The sequence below is a fragment of the Triturus cristatus genome, chromosome 6 (genome assembly GCF_964204655.1).
Source record: "Triturus cristatus chromosome 6, aTriCri1.1, whole genome shotgun sequence".
NCBI classification, from domain to species: domain Eukaryota; kingdom Metazoa; phylum Chordata; class Amphibia; order Caudata; family Salamandridae; genus Triturus; species Triturus cristatus.
Genome location: NC_140589.1, coordinates 172,023,748 through 172,049,533, shown reverse-complemented (window position 1 = coordinate 172,049,533; position 25,786 = coordinate 172,023,748). Strand labels below are relative to the sequence as shown.

The 25,786-nt window shown below is 45.5% G+C and overlaps 1 protein-coding gene across 1 annotated transcript in view; it reads left to right on the top strand.

Annotated features, from left to right (window-relative positions):
* Nucleotides 1-15,141, top strand: part of EFHC1 (EF-hand domain containing 1) — a 255,895-nt gene extending 240,754 nt beyond the window's left edge. Inside the window, exon 10 of the mRNA XM_085610443.1 lies at nucleotides 14,934-15,141. Coding sequence (XP_085466569.1) covers nucleotides 14,934-14,940 — 7 coding nt within the window. The 3' untranslated portion in view covers nucleotides 14,941-15,141. The remainder of the gene's footprint in view (nucleotides 1-14,933) is intronic.
* Nucleotides 15,142-25,786: the final 10,645 nt, after the last annotated feature.

Genomic DNA, 25,786 nt, shown 5'->3' with positions numbered 1-25,786 from the left:
ATGTGACAAATAGCAAAAGTGAATTTTAGAGTTTAGTCCAAAGGAAACCCTCTTTTTGATACTGTTGTATTGAACCCTACTCCTTTGGCTTAAAGGGGTCCCTCTCATTTCTTATCACACCTCTTCCTTCTCCTCCTGAGGGAAGGAAAGCCTTCTCCTCCTGAGGGAAGGAAAGCCTTCTCCTCCTGAGGGAAGGAAAGCCTTCAAAAAGCCCTCCTCTGTTCCTTCTGAGGGAAAACAAGCAAAAAACGTCCCACTGTCAACGAAGCTGTCGACGACACCGTCAATGAAGAAACTATCATCGTCGACGCGCAGTGATAAAGTACAGTCTCCTCAGTTTGCTCCGACGGACGGGATCGTCGCCAAGAAGTTCTTTGCATTCATCGACCACGGTGCAGCATCCATCGCCGACGGCGATGAAGGATATGGGGTCAACAGTGACGGCGAAGATGTCGTCAATGGCGTCGTCAACGACTTCGACAATGAGAATGACGAAGGGCGTGGTGACAACGGCAATGGCGTAGACGGTAATGACGACGGTATCAGCGACGGCACCGACGATGGCAACATCTACATTGTCGACAACCTCGTCGATGAGAGAAAACATTTCTGGGGAGATTATCAGGAAGCGTCACATAACTCCTGAGCTCACTTCTCCTAGCAAAGTGACACCTTTGTTACCCACTCACCTCTTAGAGGAGAAAGATTCGGAGGAAGAAAGTCCTTTTGGGTACGCACATAGCCCTTCAGAATTGCACGTTAAGTGCCAAGATCTGGATTCTGAAGACGGATATGGTGAAGAACAAGAGTATGATCCTCCCAGGGACTATCTTAGAGGTTATCAGGAGGAGATGGTCTGCATGCCTTCCTCCTTGATTTCAGACTTGCAATTCATGCTCTCCGACTATAAAAGGAGATTTCCAACACCATCTTCGGCTCAGGAACATGTATCAGTTCCCGCTGGTCCACCTGCAGGGCCTACCACCCCTCAGATGCCACCACCGCCACTGCAATTGATAGTGAATGCACCACTGGCTGCTCCCCTTATCCAGGATGATACCTCTGATGACGACCAGGGAGATACAGATCTCCCGGACCCACATAGGGAATGGGATGATTATATTATTCCTACTCTGGCTTCCCCTTCTCCGTTCCAGTAGATTCTCCACCTGGGGACATAGGTGGTTCCCACAATTTGCTAGAAAGGGTAGCCAAAAGGTTCGATCTACTTATGCCTTCTGTGCAGTCCGAGTGTTTCTTATACAACTTTAAGGATCCCTTTAAGAAGTTGGTAAGAACAATTCCCATTGTCAGTCACGTATGGGAAGAGGGGCTGAAAGTCATGAAGACCCTGGCCACGGAGGTCCCGGTGCTTCCTCGTGTGGAGAAAAAAATATAAAGCACCGGAGGATAGCCCAGCTTGCCTTGTGAGTCAGCCAAAACCGGACTCAGTTATTTCACAGGCAGCACAGAGGAAGTCAAAAAATCCAGCAGCTCCTCTAACAACGCCTCCGGATAAAGAAGGCAGACGCTTGGACAATGCTGGCAAAAGATTTTCATCTATGTCAAGCCTGCTCGTCAAAGCGGCTAACGCTTTATCCATTTTGGGGCGCTACGACCGCCAGATGCGGTGTGACCTCTCTCCCTACTTAGACCAACTGCCTAAAGACAGCAAAGCGGAAGCGAATAAGATCCTCCAGGAAGGAGAGAGGGCCTCCTCTGAGGTGATTGATTGCACAATGATATTGCGACAACTGCGTTCCGTTCCCTGGCTGGAGCAGCGGTCCTTTGTCGCCAGGGATGGCTTCGAGCAACCTCGTTTAGACCTGAGGTTCAGAACTAAATTTTGGACCTTCCATTTGATGGAGAGGTGCTCTTTGGTAAGCACATTGATAATGCACTCCAAGACATCAAGAAAGACACGGACACAGCGAGGTCTTTAGGGACGCTTCAATACCGCAAGGTCCCTTTTCGGGGAGCAAGGGGTAGAGGTCTTCCCTCATACAGAGGAGGCTACCTACCAGCAATATCGGTTCTCTTTGTATACACCTGCCTCACAGTCTTACCATCCACAATACAACCAGTGGCAGGGTCAGTCCACAACATATTCAAAATCGGCACCCAGAGGAAGAGCAGGACGTCAGGGGAAGGATTCCTCTAGGCGTCAATAGCGGCTTGCTGACTCTGACTACTGTTACTCTCCCTCATCAAACACCTGTAGGGGGCAAGATCTCCCTATACTTCCAAAATTGGCAAAGAATAACATTGGATCGTTAGTCCAGTTCGGCCACACGTTGGAGTTTGTTCATCCTCCTCCAACCAAATCCCTCGCTCCAGCTTAACAAAACATCTTTGTCTCCTGCGCCTAGAAGTCCAACAAATGTGGCAGAAAGGGGCAATAGAACCAGTCCCTTTCTCCCAAAGAGGAGAGGGTGTTTACTCTGGTTCTTTCTAGTTCAAAAGACTGTCGAAAAGTGGCTCCCTATTCTAGATCTGAGGGAGCTCAATACCTATCTCATCAAACAGTCGTTCCGAATGATTTCCTTGCAAGACATACTTTGACCTTTAAATTCAGGAGATTTCATGGCCACTTTGGACCTGGAGGACGCATATTTCCAGGTTCCCATCCATCCATCTCACAGGAAGTTCCTTCGCTTCACAGTAGCCAAGAGCCACTTTCAATTCAATGTCCTCCCCTTCGACCTCAGGTTCGGCACCAAGGATCTTTACGAAGATGCTAGCTCCGGTAGTGGCGTTCCTAAGAAAACTGTGGCACCAGGTTTTCCCCTACCTGGACGACTGGTTGCTAAAGGCTCCTACCAAGTCGGCAACCGAGAAGTCGGTGGAATTTTGTACAACACTGTTCCAGAGTCTGGGTCTTACCCTCAACAGAGAAAAGTCAAATTTGTGTTCGTCCAAAAATGTAAAATTCCTGGGAGCCCTACTGAACACGTCCCTAAACCAGTCATTTCCTTCACTGGAAAGACCAACCAAACTGATGTTGATGGCCCATATACTTCTAAAACTTTCAGGTTGCCTCTACAAGTCCCTTCTGGGATCCATTTCGTCCTGCATTCCTCTAATCCCTCACTGCAGGCTACGTATGCGTCCTCTTCAGGAGCAGCTGGAGTTACAGTGGCCTCAAGTGGAAGGATCTTTCGAGGACATGATCAAGATCACTCTGCCCATGAAAGACGCCGCTTCATAGTGGATTCACAAGGAGAACATTTCCTAGGGTCTCTCCTTCATGGTCACCCCAGCTCCTCAGATAATTACAACAGATGTATCTCTGGAGGGCTGGGGAGCGTTCTTGCAGGACCTCCAAATAAGTGGTCGATGGTTGCACCATCATCGTCTTTTGCACATCAATCTGCTGGATCTCAGAGCGATTCGCCTGCCCTTACAAGCTTTTCTCCCAAGGATAAAGGATTTTCGGTTCTAGTAAGGACAAACAATACTACGGCCATGCATTATATCAACAAGCAAGGCGGCACAAGGTCCCGTCTGCTGTTGGCGGAAGTTCAAGCTATCTGGGAATGGGCGATCTTACATGGGGTCAGCGGAAGCTCAAGCTATCTGGGAATGGGCTATCTTACATGGGGTCTCGCTGAAGGCGGAGTATCTCCCAGGGAATCTCAACGAGACAGCGGACACACTAAGCAGACTAAAGTCAGTGAGCCACGAGTGGGAGCTGGACCAGAAGACACTGAAGGACATTTTTCATCTATAGGGCAAACGATCCATGGATCTCTTCGCTACACCGGAGAACAAGAAATGCGGGTTCTTCGCAAGCTGGCATCACCTTCCGGGATCCTCGGGAAATGCGTTTGATGGCATGGTCAGGCGCCTTTGTTTACGCTTTTCCCCTCATTCCTCTGATCCCGAGGCTTCTCAGGAAGCTGAGAGCGGAACCCTGCAAGATGATCCTAATAGCACTGTCCTGGCCTCGCCAGTACTGGTACACGTAGCTTCTTCTCCTATCCTTGAAGCATCCGGTTCCCTTGAATCCTATTCCGTCCTTACTGACGATGTCCCAGGGCCAAGTACTACATCCGGATCCCCGATCCCTGCAATTATCAGCGTGGCTCCTGGGCACAGAGAATTTCTCAACTTAAAGCTCTCCACAGAATGTAGAGAAATCCTTTCTCAGGCTCGTGCTCAAAGTACTAACAAAACCTACAGGATGAAGTGGAAGAGGTTTTGTCTCTGGGGCCGAGAATCAGGAGTTCACCCTTTCTCTTCTTCAGCACATGAAATCCTACCGTACATCCTTTCCTTGGCTAAGGCTGGCCTGGCTCACTCATCTGTTAAAGTTCATCTCGCAGCCTTCTCTCGCTTCAGAAGGACATCTGCAGGTCCTTCGCTCCGGTCAGCAAGAATTGTTAAGCAATTCATGAAAGGACTTTTTCGGGCCTACCCACGGGTGAACCCTCCTCCACCCCTGTGGCATCTTAATGTGGTCTTCCTTACAAGCCGATCCATAAAGCTTACACCTAAAACTCCTGTAGTGGAAGGTTACCCTTCTTGCTGTGACATCAGCGAGAAGGGTTAGCGAATTGCAGGCTCTCACTATCCAGGAGACTTTTCTTCAGTCTAAAAATGAGACTGTAGTACTTCGTAGCAACCCTAAATTCATCCCGAAGGTACCTTCAGATTTTCACTTAAATGAACCTGTGGTCCTGAAGACTTTTTTCCCTCAACCTAAGACTCTGGCTGAGAGATCACTTCACTCACTTGACATTCAGAGTTGCCTGAAATTCTATCTCCAAAGAACTACAGATTTCAGGAAGTCACCTCAGCTCCTCGAAAAGGTTTTCCCTTTTCCAAACAGGGGATTGCACATTGGATTTCCAGCTCTATTCAATACTGTCATCAGTTAGCTGGAAAGCCCCTCCAAGGAAAGGCCCGTGCTCACTCCACGAGGGCAATCTCTTCTACAGCCGTCTTTGCTGGGGTACCTATCCGGGACATCTGCAGGGCAGCGACCTGGAAAAGTATCCATACATTCACCAGACATTACTGCTTGGATTCTTTGACACGCAGCGACGCTGCAGTGGGCCAAGCAGTCCTGAGGAACCTGTTTCAGGAAGCTGTGAGCTTTTCCTCTCATCCCTCCTTTCTTTTTCTTCATAAGTTCCTCGCACATTCTTTGATACTGTTTATTGCTTTTGACTATTTGGTATGGCTACTTGAATATGTTACTTGCATATAATGTTGATGGTAATTTTTATTCCCTAATCTGGTTTGGGCATTGTTAATAATTGTTTAAGATATTGAATACAAGAAATGTGCTCATGACTGCTAGCTACTCTGATTCAAGCATGTGACTCTATGAAAGTTCCAATACTGGAGTAAGAAAACAAGTTACTTAATTGTAACTTTAGTTCTCCAGTATTGGAAACTTTCATAAATTCACATGCGACTCACCCTCCTTCCCTGGGAAAGCTCGACCTTTGGCATCTTTATGGTTATCCTGTGGCACTATGGCTACAAAAATCTGAAGGTCTGAGGTTCTCTCAGGAGGGTTTTAGAGGGTGAGGCTAATCTGATTGGTTGTTGATTTTATTTGGTCTCTTTTACAAAAAGAGGTGGATATGTTACAAAACTGGAATGGGCCTAGGCCTGGTTTCTAGTTTGTAATGGCTTTGCATTGCTATTTTATATATGTACCGGGGACTCCCATCTCGACGACGGGGAATGATTCAAGCATGTGAATCTATGACAGTTCCCAATATTGGAGAACTAAAGCTACAGGTAAGTAACTTGTTTTCTTTTGTATTGTTTAGATTTACATTGTATTTGGTTGTAGATGGTGAGTGTAGAGTGTTGTATTGTTTAAAGATAGATTTTATGGGATAGGGGCCTGCTGGATCCTTCTATGGGTCTTTAGGGAGAATTATGTTAATAGATTGTGTGCCAAAGGACATTGTAGGTTGTTTTGTTCTGCTGGGATGGACACGTACCCTTCATGTGGCTTTGATGCCAATCTGCCACCAGTTGGGTGTGAACAAACGTCAGACCGTCTGGCAGAACAATTGAGAGTGGGTGCTTTAGGGTTCAACTTTGCTCCTGTCCCTTTTTATGATTTAAATGTTGCCACTAGCTGAACTAAGTGAGGAAGCATCAGGTGTCGTAGATGAAGCATTCCGCAGACAAACAACTAGTGGTGCAATCATGAAGCATGGAGAATAACCCTATTGTGAAATGTTTTGCAGACATACAGTTGAGCAGACTAGCCTCAAATAGAAAAAAAACAGAGGTCCAACTTGTCCAATCTTTAATTGTTCAAATTACACAGGGGATGCTCCATCTCCAGTTTATGTTGTGAAAAACCGAGAAATAGTCAAGACCTGCAACCTTTATTTACAGCCAGTCGCGGGCCGGTGCAGGTAAGCGCTGTGGAGCAGGCCCGGGAGGGTGGAGGGGGCAGGGTGAGTCGACAGACGACAGAATAGGTTTTATTTATTTATTGAATTTTACCTATTCTGTTGTCTGTTGACTTGCCCCACACCCCTCCCCCCCACACCCCCACCACGCTTACCTGCGCCGGCCACCACTGTTTACAGCACTCAAATAATCTCTTGCCTTTTTGGCAACTCATAGCAGCATTGATTTGGATTTTCTCTTGGAACCTGTGCTCTGAGATCGGAGTCAGCCCTGAATTTGACAAAATGGAATAAAAGCCAGTCAGTGGTCACTCTATGTGAAAAATCCAAGCTCACACAGCCTAAGAAGGATGTCGAAGGCTCTTCTGTTTAGGGAATCCTTTTCAAGCAGGATCTAGGCTGTCCACGGAAGAGTATAATTCATTGACTTTCTCTATATCTGTGGGTCCAGTTCCTATGCCCCCTGAGGTGATCTAAGAGATGGATGGCAGCTCACCTTAGGAGATGTTTGCTAATATAACTTATATAATATTGTATTCACATATTGCTGTGGTAAGATTAGCTTTTTCTGGAGGGTTGATATGGAGATTTGTGACGAGAGGCAAACTCCATGAAAAGTAGCCATGTTATGTCCATGACAGTGCCAGGAAAATCTGCTTTTTAGAAGGCTATAAGATGTCAGAGAGACAATACTGTAGATTGTCTGGCCTTTAAAGACTCCAGAACAAGATTCTGCTGCCCAATCTACATCCTGAACATGTTAGTATGACTTCTCCTTTGCTCCAATAAGGTCATCTGAATTTGCCACAAGGCTCTATGAACCTCCTTAGGGAGGCAAAACCTGTCGAACAGTCTTGTTTAGCTTCAAATGGAACGTGTTCTGCATCTTGCTGCAAGTACAGTTTACAAATACAACTTGCTGCAATTGCCGCCTCCAAATTTCTTTATGCACCATTCCAAAGATTAAGAATTTTTGGAAGGCTTCCAGAAAGCGTTCCCTCCTCGAGAGACATTGATAGATCCTTCCATCGAAGTCTGTCTACCACGACTTCCATAGAAAGTGGTCTTTTTGGAGCAGTCCTGTCAGATAAGGGAGATTATAAAAGTTAAAGAACAGTTTTTGAATGTGGGTCAATTTATATTGTTTGGCTTCGGCTACATAGGCCATTGGTCGAGCGACAGTGCTACTTCAAAGACGCTAGTGAGGAACCAAGGTGATAGCTGGATACCCCTGCCAGTGGGTGGCAGTAGAAGTTCTGTCAGCCTTACAGGTGCAGTAGTTCCATTTTCAGCCCCAGTCCTAGTTTTTTTCTTCTAAAAACGGTATATACAACGGTTGACTCATCCTCTGGTTTATTTTTTGTTGGTTTTCAAACTGTAATTGTCCTTCTTTTAAGTAAAAAACAAACTAAATTCAGATCAGGCCTCCTGCAGGGATATGTAAAAGAGAAGCTGTTAAAGTTCTAACCTGGACGCAGCTATTTAGTGTTTATAACATAAATGAAAATGTTCCTGATGATAACTAGAATTACAAGTAAATAACCTTTCATACTCATAACTATAATTAAAGCAGCTTATTTAGCATCCCTTCTAGATGGTACAGTCTGCATTGATTTATAGCTAGATTCTCATTGCCCTTAATATAGAATATGTACATATTTTTTATTCTGATTGCTGTTTCCCCTTTGTTCTTTGTATCTGTATTACCTTCATTGATAAGTAAGCCAGTACAGTTGATTCAGAGACCATGAAAACCCTGCAGATTTAGATAAGAGAAGCAGACAATGCATTGAATGCAAATATTTATGTGCAGCAATTTCCTTATCTTGCAGCAAGGTGGATTCAGATACCGAGGTGGCATCTACAGAAACAGCCGCAAAGCAGCAGTCACCGTTAGAGAAGGCAGCAGAGCAGCCATGTGTAAAGAAATCAGAGCCGCCACCTTTAGAAAAGACAGCAGGGCAGACATGGGTACAGAAAAAAGAGCAGTCAGCATTGGAGAGGGCAGAGCAGCCATGCTTGCAGAAGAAAGCAGAGCAACCATGCTTACCAAAGACAGCAGAGCAGCCATGTCTATCGAAGACAGCAGAGCAGCCATGTCTACCCAAGACAGCAGAGCAGCCATGTCTACCCAAGACAGCAGAGCAGGAATGCTTACTGAAGACATCAGAGCAGGAATGTTTATTGAGGAGAGCAGAGCAGCCTCGTTTACTGAAGACAGCAGAGCAGTCACCTTTACAAAAGACAGCAGAGCAGGCAGCTGCAGTCAAGTTTGTTACAGAGCAACCACCTACAGAAAAGGCAAAGGCAGAGATGCAAGCTGCAGGGCAGAAATCTCCAGAGTCCGGCAAAGTTTGTGGGTGCGAATCACCCTGCACAAAGTGGTGAGCAGTAACAATGTAGGGTATTTATAAAGCGCAAATGTAGCTTCAAGGCGCACCTGAGCAGTATACATAGCACAAAGAGGTATATCAAAGAGTGAGGATACACCATGCATTTAATAATCTGTGCAGGCAGATAATTACACATTCACAGGTTATTGTGCAATTGCAGAATAGGTAAAGAAAGCTAGTCATGGAGGGTGGCACAGTGCACAGAACTATGCACCCTTGTAGTGTTAGTTCTAACAGGAGAGGGTTAGAAAGAGAAGAGGGGTATTGGGTTGTTTAAGATGTGGTTAATATTCCTCAGGACAATACCTACAGGTATTGCAGCAATATATATGTTTTTAGTTCTCTCCAGAATTGGACGTGGATAGGCAATCCTAGGTGCAAGTAGTGGTAGAGTGAGCACCTCCAGTAATCAAGCATGTTTTATCAGGGACAAATTACCCAGGTCATACCTTGAGGATTTACATGGAAGAACTAGTGCAAAGACACTGATTCTGCATTATAGGAGCCTCACTAAGTCTTAAACGTAGAATATTCCAACCAATGTGCACTGACCCTGGAACACTTATTTTCCATATCATCGTAAAATAAAATCTTCACTCGAGTCAGACATTTTAAAATTAGTCACAAATGTTCCCCCTTCCATAGACTTATGCTGGACGTCTTTGCTGAGTTTTTCCTCATTGAAATAGCCAATTTTAAAAATAGCAAAACAAGACTACCTTGAAGTACCTAGCTGACTGTGTTTATTTCTGACTCCACTCTGCTTCTTTTGGAAATTTATCAACCGATCACTTGTTCTTCCGACATTTATGAGATCATTATTTCCTCACAATGCCTTCACGTTTTGTGAGGTGCCCTTCTGGTTGGAGGAACAAAGCAGCTACTGACCCCCATTTTGTCTGTGTAAAGGTATATCTCACCTACACATGCAGTTAAGTCCTTTGGGTTCTGCCACAAAAGAACCCTTAAAGATAGGTAAGGCGTTTGCTTTTAGGGGCAGCTGGAAGATCAGCTGTAAGATCTAAAAGGCATAGGGAGTGCTGAACAAAGGTGGGAGCCCTTAGCTCTTAGTTCAGACTTGATTCAGAATCATTTACACTGAAGAAAAATGTGTAATCCTATTTTGTGGTGATATAGGCCCAAATTTACTGAAGGTTTATTCTGCCGTTAGTGCAATGCAAAGCTGCACAAACAGCAGCAACAGTGAACTTACTTTTGCAAAAGCTAGTTTGTGCCAAAAGTTGGCCCTTGCACAGCCACAAAAATCACTTTGTGACAACCCCGTGTTAAGTTAAGCAAAAGACATTGTGTCTGTGACGGAACTGCAAGAATCAATGTTTTGGGCATAAAACTAAATCTACTCAATTAGTAGGATCGGTTTTGCACCAAATACTACCACCAGATGAAACCAGGTGGCACCAAGGGGGTCAGGTGGTATCATCACCTGATATGCCTACTTGTAATATTTCCACTCAGTGATCACTTCACTGCTGAGACACTGCTTCCATAGCGCCGCGCCACATTTCATTGTATTCCCTCACAATTTTGAACTGCTTTTGGTTGGAGAGGCTCACGCTACATACCAGGCAGTGGAACATCATCTCCCTTGGCTTGGGGACACCTCCATTTGGCTCCTGGCATCCTCCTCCCGGAGATTTGGACTATTATCCTCCAGTATCATGCCCTAGGGACTGCTAGATTTGCAGTAACCCCAAGTCTTTTACAAGGTCCATTTTTACTCATGATTCTCGAGCACGGTTATAGCTAGAGTCCTGATGAGGACCTTGTTATCTCCTTAGGGATCGAAACGTCTTCTGAAACCTCTAGCCCTTATCTTTCTTGTTGATTAACCAAGTACGGGCCATGCTATTCTTGTTTTTAGATCACTATTGTCATGTGTTTATCAACGATGAGAGAGCACGTTTGTCAATCACAGCCACTGCGCCGGTATACAATGCTTTTATAAATAAACATTTTCTTGATTATTTTTTGGCATACAAAACCATTTGGTTGATCGCATTGTTGCATTCATATGTCTATGTGACATCAAAACCACCTTTGAGGTCACCTTCTTCAACACCAAAAAGACCTTCTCCATTGATGTACATATGGAACATTGTTTTGTAGTACAGTGTTTACCCAGTGTTCCCTTATTATGTAGAAATAGTGCATGGTGGAGTATCAAGCAGAACAACCCTTTATATTGTGATCGCGACTTTTCCTGAATGTAGTTCCAGATAATTTTTTGTTATTCTTGCAACACAGCACTTAATGGAGTGAAGCGTGGTATGTTGCGTTGTAATTCTTGTGCTCTCTAATAGCTTATTTGGCCAGCAGTTAAAATTATTTTTTGAGAAAGATTTCTCAGAAAAACAGAGGTATGACAACCTCAGGCTGTTCATCCTTCTCTAATGAGTCAGAAAAAAGTATTAACTCTGGGCGTCAACTGCCAGTACAGTGCATCATGAGTGGTGAAAGCTCCTGGAGCCCTAAAGGGACAGGAATCTATTTTCACATCTTTCCAATGTTAACCTATCAGGCTGAGCTTTTCCCTCAATGGTAGATCATTCTTTAACATTTTTCACATCTGATACTGAAGTTTTTGTAAGTCTAGTGGTCTACATTTCCGAAAAACCTTGCCTCGGTTAAATTTCTGCAAAGTGTTGTTTATCATGTGGACATATAGCAACCTCAGTGAACTCTATATAGACAAATATACTGAGTGTTCCGGGTTCTACACATGCAGTGATTAATTATTCTAATGTTCATTGCTTCAATGACTATACCTACACTGCAGAACCAAGACTACAAGTAAGGAACCCTTTCTCCTCTTTCATTTGGATGGGGAAAGTTGCTTCCGTCATTCACTTGTGTATGTTGGAGCGAGGACAGGATGGGTCAAACTCAAAATACCAAGAATAAGGTTATATTGGTACGTAGTGATGTTCTTTGTGGTGATAATCTCTGGGCCAAAGAACTACTCCAACTAGAGTAGTGAGAACTCGGGGATTCAAAATGGACTGCAGTCTCGCTCAGTGAACAGATTCACTGGAATTTTGCCTTCCTGTGTCTGTCACAGGAAAGGTTTGCAAAAAAATAAATTTCCCCAGCCTTACTCTCCTAGGTAGGGTATAAATTCTGGTATTCCAGTGAGGGTCAAATCTGGACAGGAAGTCCCGATACATCAGCCTTTCCAAAGGCACTGCACATAATCATACAGTTCCCCATTGCAGGCACACCATTGGTTATTTTCCAGGGGCTTCTTGCCAATAGTCATGAGTACTGAATTGACCCACCAACGTGTGGGGTCCCAGAGCACTTTGCAACAAAAAAATATATCTATATCTCTATATATAAATATAGACATATATATAATATCACTTACAAACCTCTTTAGAAAGAGAAAACATAAATGGGAATGCAGGTAGGCTGCACAAGTAAAGCAGTAAAACCAGCACTGTACATTTAAGGGCCTCATCCTTCCGCTGGTATCTCAACGTGCCCCAAAGGTGACAGGTCAGTTCATTTTTCCAGCTCTTGGCAACAGAATCCTGGAGAACCTAGCTCTGCCTTTTTTGGCTTTTTCTCTCCCTATAAAAACTTTAAAATGTTATTTAGTCCACTTCACCTGATGTCCCTTAGGACTAGAGAGGTTTTCCACCTGTTTAGTGACTGGAATCTTTTATTTTTTCCAGTCAGCATGCCTTCAGGTTTTGTGAAGTGCCCTGTCTGTGGTAAGAAAAAGCCCAAGCAGATCCCAATACCTCTGTATTGTATGCCTTCCAGAGGATCGCCATGCTGAAGACTGAGGATATTGTCAAAAACTGCCTACAAGGATCTTGAAGGATAGCCAGAAAATCAGACTACATGGGCTGTAGGAGAAATCATGAGGTAGCTTTAGGATGTCTTAGTGGGCAAGCAGAAGTTCTTCTTCTTCCTCAGCACCTTCCTCTTGCTTAAGAAACTACCCAAGAGGTAGATCTAAGAGCATCAAAGGAAAGGCAAAAGACATATTCTCGTTCGATGTCAAGACCCTCAAAGTTGAGAAAACTCTAGCGACATGCTTGCCGTCGAGACACTCTACAGCCATGACTTCAAAGTCAACGCCAAGAAGGCATAGTAAGTCGACATCAAAACCACCTTGATTTCACCTTCTTCAACACCAAAAAGACCTTCTCCATTGATGTCAAGCCCATCTTTTACTTTTCCATCACGGAGGCTTTCTGATGATTGACTCTGTCGCCTTAAAAGGAAAAGAGTACCACTTTGTTCAGACTCTGAGAACTTCAAAGTGACACCTGTGGTCAGTCTGTTACCTACTCTCATACTCCAAAGGCCTGTCCTTCCATGCTTTTCCTCATCATCACCTGCTACTCGCTTACCTTTAAAGTCACCACAGTGTGTGAAGGCACCAGTTGTCTCTCAGGCTGCAAGACTGCTCCTAAGGAGACACCGCAGAAAAGGAAATCACTTAATAGATTCAGATCTCTAAGAAGAGCCAAGGTACTGTAGACGCTATAGTGAAAGGTCAAGTTCCTTTAGGACATTTAAAAAATGTGGCTGCTCGCCTTCAAGTTTATCATACATTTCAGACCGCGGCTCCATCAAGGCCTACTCAAAGACTCAATCACACTCCCTTCGGTAAGAATATCGGTGGGTGATGACATCAATGCCTTCAATGTCACAATTCATGCCACCACTATTAAGTGATTTTTGAAACTCTGTATCATAGGGCATCATCTAGACCCCTATTGCCATTGCTTCCAGGTCTTTTGCAATCTATCAATGTAATTAATCATATCACCAGCTTCTGCAAGATCTGTTTCTACCAGTCTGTTAGAGAAATATATAGTGGCAGATCAGGACCCTCTTGACCTTAGATCTGATCCACCTCCAGACTCTGTCATATGCGGCGAAGAAATCTCATGCTGTTACACCCTCCTCCACTGTTCCTCAAAATAAGAAGAGCAAATGGAAAGATTCAGTAGGAAGAAAATGTGTGGCACAATTGCTACGAGCATTAAAACAGTGAATGCCAGGGCCTTGCAGTGCCACTACGCTAGATCCCTCTGGGGCTCTTTACAGATGTCCACAGAAAAGCTACCAAGAGAAGATAGACAGGGTTTTCAAGAAATCCTTCAGGACGGTAGCTGGTGTCCAACCAAGTTCTAAGCACTGCAGCCGATTCCTCAGACTTATTTGCGCATGGGTACTGCCACAGAATTTGCATTAGACGCAATGCTTGGGTGAGGCTTATGGTGTTAAACCAGAAGCTTAGCAGACAATTCTTAATCTTCCATTTTGAGGCAATTCTCTTTTCGGCTCCCTTGCAGATGATGAGATGGATCAAATGAAGATGGAAATGACAGTTTAATTGCACTAGGTCTCGAGAAGAGGAAATCATTCAAGAGAAGTTATAAGGCTTACAAAACCCTTACTTTCCCTCCTTTCTGTCAGTCACTCCATTGAGGGGGAAGTATTTCAAACCATCTACAAGAGTGGCAGAATATAACAAGAGAAAGATGGATCTTGAATATTGTACAGAATGAAAATCCTTTCAGGTTTAAGTCCTCCCCCACCATACTGTACCACCAAAGAAATCTTTCCAACACCGTCAAGGATTGCTTGGAGAGGAAGTAAACACCCTACTTCAAATGAATGCAGTAGAGGAGGTGTATTCTTACCAAAATTAGGAACAGGAATGTATTCCCGTACGTTTCTAGTACACACAAATCACCAAAGTGAGAATCCAGACCCATTCTCGATTTAAGACTAACAGACAAATGGATAAAGAAAGAAAGGTTCTGAATGTTTGGTTTGCATTAGATGTATCCCCAGTTCCGTCAGGGAAACTGGATGTGCACAATCAAGCTACAAGATGCATATTACCTAATTTGTTTATGTACAAATATAGGAAGTTCCTAAGATTTGTGGTAGGATAACATCACTACCAAGTCCCACCATTCCACCTAAAGTTAGCTCCTTTCACTTTTTAAACGTGTGTGGAAATAGTAGCTGCTTATCTTTAAGAGTTAACTGACCCTTATAAAAATGTAAAATCTATTGCCTTTGTTATTGCTTGTTTTTGTTGCTATTTCTCATGATGTGCAATTCTACTGATGACCATTACTTTACACTGCTAATTCTTTTCCAGCTCATGAAAAAGAAGATAAATCATCGGAACATTGTAACATTATTCCCCTACCAGTCAGTCAACGAGGGTTCCAGACCATGCGTTCTATTCTTCCAAAAATTTTGATTTTGAAAATGTACAAATTTCAAATTGCCTACTCTGCTACCTTTACTCTACATCACCCTTTGAAAACACCTGTAATAAACCAAAAATGCATGTGTGTCTTTTATATTTGGATTGATTTTTATTCATAAAAACATTTTTATTCTGTTCTATGAAATCAAGGAATTGCAGATGTTTCCTTGTATAAGGGTAAACTTTGTTATCCAATTTTGAACCCTTGATTTAGAGTTACGTGGTACCAGTTAAATGATTAACAGATTTGTAAATGAATGGATTACTACAGTATGTGTGAGTTTGAGAGAAACCATCTCTGACCAAGAGGGTGTGTTAACTAATGTGAGATCTGTGTAACTATGACCTACCCTAGGTACGAATGAACTAACTCTCTAGTGTGGTAGTTTGCCAGAGGCACATTACTACCACTCCATATGCTGCTTGTCTTTCTCAGGTTACTTTTTATAATGAATTATGGGAGCCCTTACTCTATAATGATTATTTACCCTGCTTTTCTTGAAGCTATCACAAACCTTTCTCTTTTGGAAAGATAGCAAATTCAAGACAGCAGATTCACTCTAAATTCAAGGACACCTAGTGGGCCACTCTGTATTGAACTTAATGCAGTCTAACTTTCTAGGCTTGAATACAAATGAAACAGTACAGCAGTAGCAGCACTGCTGGTCTGGCATGATGGCATTTGTTGTTGTGGGTGATGGACAATAATGTGGGCAATGGCCAATAAGAGTTTTTGGATGAGCAGCTGTTGAATGTCCTTTTAACATTGCGTAGCTACTCCAGGTAGTGCTCACCAACTAAAACCATTACTGGATGAAGTCTGCACTACCAATAAAACTAAGATTTTATGACTTATTAATAATGGATTCATTGACACAGACTATATACAACCCAAGCAAGAGAATTCTCACAGTTTGGCCCTCTTGATTTGCCACCTGAAAAGAACACGCTAGCAGGGCACTATAACAAGGTTTAAGGGAGATAAGAACAATGTGCTGAGGCAGAAACTAAAAGGTAAGGAGGAAGAGGTGAGGAAGTGCTGGTCAGCTGTATTCGGTGGTTGAAGGGTATACGCAGGATTACCACATCCAATATACGTGGTTTTAATTGTTGCTTAGTTGTGGTTTATTTAGGGATGGTAGAAGTATGCATATTATCGCTTGATTATGGTGTGGATTTAAAGTGAACTCAAATAGTTATCAAAATAAACATTAATTTAAACATGTCTATAAGTGAAAATCCCCTTATAAAAAACAATGTCAGATCTTCTCCTGAAGATGAATGAATTTGGGGTCTGCGCTTTTTTTGTGTAGAGGATGTCGTAACAGGCATTGAGTTAATTGAAAGCAATGCTAGCCTACAGCCTTCTGACAAATCTTGGCACGTACCACAATGATCCCTTTTTATTTTTGTACATAGCTTGAAATATATTTTAAATTCGGTGTTATCACTATCACCTACATGTCTAATATACTTGCGGCAAATATAGACACATGAGATCTATTGTAAGTCTAAGCATGAGCACTCTAAGAAACCTTCTTTTGAATCAAAATCCTCAACCTCTGAGGAACTTCCAAAAAAGTTTCATAAAAATATCTGAGAATCATAATGAAGTATCTCCTGATATTGTAATAGTGACTGAAAAAAATCCATTCTAAATCTGTTCACAACCCATCTTCTCAGCCATCTACTCTAAAAACAACCTCTAAAGGGTCAGCTTCCAAATCCATAACAATTTCTCAATCGTCAACGAGACCACCATTGGTAACATTGTTGACAAAGAAACCCTCATTGTCCATGTTACCACCAGCAAAGCTGACACATCAACATCATCACTGTCGACGAAGACTACAACGTTGTTGATGATGTCAACACCTTTGATGTGAATACCCTCGACAGTACCAACGACGACTATTACGACCATGTGCACAACACCACCATTGATAACATCAATTCCATTGACGACAGTCCAAATCCATAAAATACACAATAGGATCACCCTCATCTCGGAAAAAAGGCATCTAAATGCCACTCATACTAGAACAGACATCACCTAGGAAGGTCTCTCCATACCAAACTGACAAACCTTTCACAACTGAATGTTCCAAAGGAGAAGATAAGGAGGACAACGATGGCCCATTTGGGCTTTTATATAGCACAACAGAACTAAAGGCCAAATATCACGACACAGATGAGGACGAATACGAACAAGCTTATCCGTTCACAAGGTCCTGACACCTGAAGATCTTACCAGTCCTTCCGAGATGATCAGGATGACTCCTGGCTCTACAATTACGACCCATATACACAGGTTCACCAAACATCACAGGAAGCTATGATACAAGTCCCTACAGCTCTGACCAAAGATTTATGGCGGGAGGTGGCCAACCATCATGGCAGATAGGACGTGAATCCACTCTGCTCAGCTCCAGGCCCTGTGCAAAAGGCAGATTCAGCGATGATATGCCACCAAATCAAGTTCACAAGGAGACCTAGCTGGAAGGCTCAAAAGGGGCTCCAACATTATTGATTTGCAGCCTGGGGGCTGTCGGCGGAGCCCCCACAACATGTGGAACGATCCAAGATGGCGATTACCTCTGAGCAGTGGAGCAGAAGTTACAGGCGGCGCTCTAGCCGGGGCCTAAGGTGGGGAGCGAGAGCAGCCCGAGACCCACAACCAGCATATACATCTCGCCTGGGTCGGAGAAATCTGAGAGCGAGGAAATAGAGCCGCTTCCCGGGACTGCGGGGCCAGCAGGGGCGTTCCGGCCCCTTGAGACGTTGCGAGGAAGCGGTCGGCGGCCGCACAGGCTATTAGGTGAGGAGCCCAGGGATAGCCTTCTGTGTGTGCGGCCCCGGCGGACCTATGTATGGGGGCATCTGCCTGTTGGCTGGGAGACCCTGGACCCACGGGATTGAACGCTGATCTCCAGCTATCGGTGCCTGGCTTTAAGATGGCGCCGGCCAGGCATCTCTCCTAGCAGACTGATGCCACGTGCACAGGCCTCGACATATAAGCTGCCAGAGTGTAGGAAGCAGCCCATGTGCAGAACCCACAAGCCTGGATGGGTGTTCCTGTGAACTGAAAGGAGTGTGTACGATGAGGTGATCCCCCCCAAGCAGTGCGAAGAGACCCCCTTGACCTTACCCCTCAGCGTAAAAAGTGAGGCCCCGTACCGGACAGCACCACATAGATTCCAGGACTGGAAGACCGCGGAATGGCCCCGGGCTGACCACGCGCTCTGGACCCTATGCCACCAAAGAAGACTCAGTCAACCAGAGTCTCCAGCTACTTCACCGCAGCGGGCTTGGGGGTAGATAAAGAAGGGAAAGCGCAGCCCAGAGGAGACATGGCGCTCACGCGGGAAGACCTGATGGCATCATTGAGAGACATCAAAAGGGAGCTCCGCAAAGACATTAAAGCTGACATAGGGGCCTCCTTCAACGCATTTGACGCAGAAATGGGGGGGAAGATGGAGGCCCTGCAGGCAGATGTGGACTCGGTTGGGGCCGAACCTTTGACCTGGAGGCTAAATATCAAGAATTGGTGGATCATGTAAAGCTCCCTCGTGGAAAAATCCGCCGACTTACAAAACCAGCTGCGGGCCATGGTTCTCAAATGCGAGGACGTCAAAAACCGCTCTAGGCAAGACAACATAAGGATCAGGGGCCTGGAAGAGGGCTGCGAAGGTCCAGACTTGGAGGCGTTCATGGTGGGGCTCGCCTCCACCGTTCTGGGTGAGGGAAGCCCAGAGGTGCAGCTAGAAAGGGTCCACAGAATAGGGCCATGGCGACAAGGAGATAACAGGAGGCCCAGAGATGTCCTAGCAAAATTCAGCTCCTTTAAAGTGAAAGAATGAATCCTCCAGAAGGCAAGAAGTAACGATAAAATAACGTTCCAGAATACGACATGCTCAGTTTTCCAGGATGTAGCCCAGGAAACTCTTGCCCGACGACAGCAGTTTCGGCTGGTCACAGAGGCCCTAAGAGACCGTCAAATAACATTTTGTTGGACCACCCCTGTGACCTAGCTTTCACAATGGACAATAAACATCTTCACTGCACGGAGCTAGGGGAAGCTGCAGACATGTTGGGACTCAAGATTCCGCCCCCCCCCCCTCCCCCCCCCCTCCCGAGGCCAGCAGCAGCCACTAGGGATGACGGAGTTGAGCAACAGGGGGAGCGACGCAGCGGGGGTCCATGGCAGACACAGCGACGAGGAGGCAAGAAATCAATGGGATGAATTATAGGGAAACCTTGAACATTTGCAGCAATCCCATATTATAGATGCTTAGTAGGGTACTAAGGAACGGTAACAAAGGATTCTGTGGGGTCTGACCTCACCTGGTGAGGAGCGTGCAGAAGCTTTGGATAGACAACGGGAGTAGGCACGCCCCCGGAGAAGCTCAAAACGAGGTTCTATTCTGAGATAGGGAATCACAGAGCTCAAAGTTCCTGTTTTATATTTGTTATGTATCATGGTGTCCATTAATCTGATTGCTATTACTAGGCCATTAAGTGGGTGGGGGGAAGGAGACTCCTGAGGAGTAGTTGTCTTTGGCTCCCACGGGCGAGGGTAATGGTTGCGATTTGATGAATGGCGGTCAATTGCTTGTCTTGGAATGTTAGGGGACTTAACTCCCCCAATAAGAGGCACAGTCTATAGAAATTTCTGGTAGACCATCACATTCTGATAGTGGGTCTACAGGAAACCCATCTAAGAAAAAGAGATGACCAGCGTCTGACACATAAGGCATATCCACAAATATTTCGGGCCTCCACGAATCAGAACAGGGTGACCCTCCTTTACCATACCTCGGTCCCTTTCCACCCCGAGAACTCTAAGTCAGACAAAGAAGGGTGATTCCTGATGGTTAGAGGGGAACTAAGGAGCAGGCAATGTACAATTGCCATAGTCTATGCGCCCAATACAGAGCAGCTGGATTTCCTCGCTGCAGTTTTTATCAACATTGGAGGGGATTGCCGTGGGTGACATAATGTCCCTGGGGGACTTCAACTTAATATGGAATCCGGCCATAGACATGAGACACTCACACAGGTCAGCAGGTAGGGTCTTTAGCAAGCCGCTTAAGGCCTCCCTTCAGTGCCTCGGGCTGCTGGATGCTTGGAGGAGCCTTCACCCCACGATGTGGGACTATTCCTTTTTCTCCCACTCTCATAGAAACTATTCTAGAATTGACCATGCCTTTATAAGTCAATCTCTTTTCTACGCAGTCTTGGGGACCCAATTCCACCCGATTTGCCTCTCGGATCACGCCCCCCCGGAGGTGATCTTCAACTGGCCGGCCCCTCGCTCGAGACATGATAGATGGTATTTCCCCAATTCCCTTAGTAGGGATAGACTTCTTGGGGACGAATTGAGAAAAGCAATAACAGACTATTTTGACACAAACGACCCCACACACATGTCAGACGCGACTAATTGGGGCGTGTTCAAGGTGGTCATAAGGGGCAAATGCATTGAGATGGTCACCAGGCTTAAAAACCAGCAGAAGGGGGAGAGACTCCTGTTAGAGGGGGAACTACAAAAGGCCGAAAAAACACGCAAAGAAAACCCATCGGTACAGACCCTGCATAGTGTCACATTGCTGAAGGGGGTATTACAGGTGAAATATACCAAAAGAGCGGAAAAAACTATCCTACTCCTACAAGCCCGAGGTTACGAGGGAGGGAACAAAATAGGAACCCTGCTGGCGTGTCAGCTCAAAATAAAACAGGAAAAAGAATATGTCAAACAAATAGTGGATGAAGCTGGCGTCACCCACTCTAGCGAGGAGGGTAAAGCAAATGAGGGTAAAGCAAATGCCTTCGGGTAATTCTACCACACACTCTATATCGCAGATCCACTAGAGGTCCAGGATCAAGAGGGTCATCTCGAAAGTCTTACACTACCGCAGGTGTTGCCCTCTACCAACGAGGAACTCAATAGACCATCTCCAGCGAGGAGGTCAAAAGGCGAGTGATGCTCTCAAAGTGCAGAAGGCCCCTGGCCCGTATGAGCTAAACGCTCAATTCTATCGTACATTTGTGCCGGAGTTGACTCCACACCTAGTGACCCTTTTTAGCGACAAAGCAACCTCGCAGCAGGTAACAGCGACCATCGGGGAGGCTCTCGTTACCATTATTCCTAAACCAGGGAAAGACCCTAAAGCAAGTGCCTAATACAGGCCTATAACACTGTTAAACCTAAATGCCAAGTTATACTCTAAAATACTGGCCAGCCGCTTAGAGAACGTCCTGCCATTTCTGATTGACGCAGACCAATCAGGATTCATCAAGGGGCACCACACTCGCGACAACCTCCGGAGAATCATGCACATCATAGAGAAAGTACAGATAAAGGGAATTCCAGCAGCCCTCCTCTCGCTAGATGCGGAGAAGGCCATTGACTGAGTTGATTGGTCTTTTCTGAGTCGGACGTTGAGGCGGTTCGGGTTTAGCAACTTTTTTATAGGGATGGTGTGAGCCAATTACCACTCTCCCAGGTCTCGTGTCCTAGTTAACAGAGTAGCCTGGGACTCCTTTTGCCTCTCACGTGGCACAAAGCAGGGCTGCACATTATCCCCCTGCTCTTCGCCCTAAGCATAGAGCCAATTGCGGAACGGATCAGGGCAGACTCAGCCATATGAGGGGTGAGATTTGCTGCGGACGAACATAAGATTTCCCTCTTTGCGGACGATGTCCTACTCCCCATCACTAACCCGTTGAACTCCCTGCCGGCCATTCAAGCGGAGCTTAACCTCTTAGACAGATTCACTTTGAAGCCTGAGGCTTTTTCAAAGTCATTTCTGCTCAATCTGACAATGACTTGGGAGGTGATGGGAAAAATAGAGGAGACCTCCCCCTTTTGTTGCACTCGAAAAGAAATTACATATCTGGGTGTCAAGCTCACCCCCAAATTAGCCGATCTTTATAAAGCCAATTTTCCTCCCTTGCTGAGACAACTTAAGACCGATATGAGGAGATGGGGATCCGCCTATACCTCCTGGATAGGGAAAATCAATGCCATTAAGATGAATGTCCTCCCCAGGCTACTTTATCTCTTTCAAGGCCTGCCAATCTCGGTCGACAGGAAACTATTTAAAGATCTGAAAAAAATGACCACTAAGTTCATTTGGCAGAGACAAACGGCTCGCTTATGTCATTGCTTATTAACTAAACCGCGCAAGGAGTGGGGGTTGGTCCTCCCGGACTTTCTGGGGTATTATAGAGCTGACCAACTCTGGGTGATAACAGAATGGTCCCTCAGGCACTCTGAGAAACACTGGGTCCATATGACTGGCAGGTAACAGGCTGGTACATATGGGACCTTCTGTGGAAACAGAAACGAGATAGACCTCCAAATGCCTACCTCAGCACCCCCACGGCTACCACGCTTCAGGTGTGGGACATCCTCACTAGATCACTGCCCCTGACAACTTTCCCATCCCCCTACATCCTCATTCACTTTAACCCAGAATTCCCCCGGCCCTTCAGCAGGGGCCTTTCGAGGGTTGGATGGAGGGGGGTTGCCTCATGATATCAGATCTCTACAGGGAGAACTACTGACCTTTCAGGAATGCATGAGAACATTCAAGTTGCAACCCACAGAGGAATACCATTACCTGCAGCTAAAACACTGGGTGCAGCAACCTGAGGTGCGGAAGGCCGCGACCAGGGACCTCCTCCCAATCGAGAAATTCGCTCAATCAGGGGACAATCTCCTTTCTATACTCCCTCATCCCGGCAAAAAATCTGCAATCGACCCGGCGACACCGGAAATTTTGGGACACTATCCTTCCCTCTTCCCTGAGGGAGAAGCAATGGATCTCCCTATATAAGGACATTGCCAAGCACAACCGATCCATGTACCTACGGGAGGCTCATTATAAAATTATGTACAAATGGTACATACATCCTCAGAAACTGCACAAAATATTCACTAACACTTCAGACAGCTGCTGGAGAGGTTGCAGGCTTCTGGGAGTCTTTCATCACATACGGTGGGATTGCCCCTCTATCCAGCCATTCTGGAAGGAAATACTATCCCAAATTAAACTGATTCTGGGCTAACCAATCCTTGTCTCTATGGACCATACCCTATTAGGGATTTGGGACCCCAGTCTGAAACCTCAAACGCAGGGGGATCGCTCCATTATGTGGCTGTACCTGGGCGCCGCCAAGATGGCAATAGCCGCCGCATGGAAGAAGGCTGAAGCCCGGTCCATCACACAATGGCATGCCAGAATGTGGAGAACGTTAGCAATGGAACGATTGTCAGATATAATGGAGGGATCAAGAAAGGGATTCAAGTATACCTGGTCCTCATTGGTGATATATCTATCAGAGGGTTTGCCCCTATTGCAAGCAGTACCAGACTAAGAGCCCTTCACCTCTTTCATATTTAACAGAGTTAGAGCTCTCTATGGATGGCCGTGTAACAAGGCAGACTCGGTCCCCGCCACGTTAGGCCGCCCTTCACTTGGGTAGATCCGTAACACAACCACCATGCTATGTCTGTTTGTTTATATCTTTCTAAGTTTGATGTTTGGGTAGAGGGCTCAAGGGCCAATAAGTGTTTCATCCCTCATCAATGTAAGTTTGGTGTGAGTAACTTTGCAATGTCAAGTCGAGTTTGAGAGGGATACAAATGTACAGTATTAAGTCAGGCTGAGACCTCGGAAACAAGCTATGTGTTCTTTTGAGATTTCTGTAACTCTTGGGGTGTAACCTGTGCTTGATGCAACTACCATTTTTTTGGTAATCAATAAAAATATATTGAAACAAAGATTTATGGCTCATGCTCACAGTATTCTTTGAGTGATTTCTGGAATTTTTGACTGACCCTCAAGGACAACTTTCAAGACAAGCTTCACCTCGGTCAAGACCTCAAATGAGACCTCACAAGCACATGTGTTCAAGACCGATAGCATTATCGCCTTTAGTAACATACCTTTGGCAACCTACCCTAATCTACCAATTACAGTTGACACTTATATAGATAACAACCAAGATGACAATCAAACGCAGCCAGTTTTCCCTCGTTCCACTGGTACATAGTGGGAGGAGTATATAGTTCCCTTTCCAGGAGGCATAACTTCCCCAGCAGTGGATTCACCTCCAGTTGATATAGGAAGTTTTCACTCATCAATAGAGCCTCAACAATATTGGACCTGCCACTATCTCCCTTCCAAAGGTTCCCAAAACATATCATCCTAATCTCCATAGCACGTCCCCTGGCCTTAACAACAGAATCGTCCCTAAACCTTTGGTCTCCTCCTCGCTAGCTCCCCTTTCTGACTGCGAGATTGGTACGCCTCCAAAGACCTACGACACAGGTCAAGCCAGCCCTTCTACCCCACCACCTACGCATGCCCATAGAACTGAGCCTGAACCATTGCCCCCCTGCCTTCTAGCGCCTCCCCCCCCATATGGATATCGAAACCCTGCACTCCAGAGCTTCCAATTTAACTCAGAGCATCCACATCTCCATTCTGGACTAATGAACCTCCTTCACCTTGCCGAACTCTCCCTAACTAACCTTAAGCCCCGGCTGAACTCCATCCCCCCTCTGAGCACAGAGCGCCCCAAGCACCCACTACCGCTATCACTGAGACACCTGCACCCCCGCAAGCAACCATGTCACCTATCGGAGGAGGAAACCCTGGCTCTTGTACTCTCTTACAACTCTACCCCTGCCACCACAAGTCCATTAGACCTCACCGAAAAGGAAAACCTTGCCATCCTCCGGGACTACAACTAGGCCCCAGTTAGCCCTTGCCTACTAGATAGGAGTGCCGAATATGCCATCCGCACGGTCACTATAAACCCTAAAAGATCAGCTACCCTCCGTAACAGAAGTGTGGTTAAAAGCAATCTAGCGACTGTACACCTGGCCGCCCCGACCCCTGACACTCCCTCCGACCCACGTCTATCTGGTCTCCTAATCAACTGCCAATCGTCAGTTAAGCATGCTGCCGATATTGCTGATCTCATCCTGAACAAAAATTACGACATAGCAATTCTTACAGAATCATGGCTCGACGAATACTCATCTCCATGCCTGGACCTCTTAGTCACTCCCAACTATAACATTGTAAGGCTAGACAGGCAAGCTAGCAAGAAAAGAGGAGGCATCACCTGCATCTACCGCTCTAACCTCCTTGTCATGGCACTTACAGCGGATACCACCGACTCCTGCGAATACCTCGCCCTCTCCATTTGCAGCAATTCCACTAAACTGTGCAATCTGCACATCTTTTACCACCCCCTGAAATGAACGACTCCTTCATGGACCACCTCATGGAAATCATGACAGCTAAGATTTCCTCCAACGCTAAAGATATTTTCCTGAGTGATTTCAACCTGCACTGGAACGATCCCAAGGATCCTCATGTCAAGGTCATCAAAGATCTCCTGACCTATCTAGCCCTGACCCAATCCTGTTCACTACCAACTCACTTGAAAGGGTCCACTCTTGACTGGATCATATCTAAGGAATCTACAGTTAAGCTAATCTCTATAGATCCATGTGACTGGTCCGACCACCACACCATCGTCTTCCTACTACCTGACACCCACAAGACAAAGGCACCGCAACTGGTGATTCCCAAACGCTGGGTCAGAGACACCAAGAACCTGGACCACAGGGAACTAGAGGCTCGCTGCAAAACCGACCTCCCCCTCCCCTCACATATTACTACGGAAAGTGATCTCAATGATCACTACTCTGCAACTAT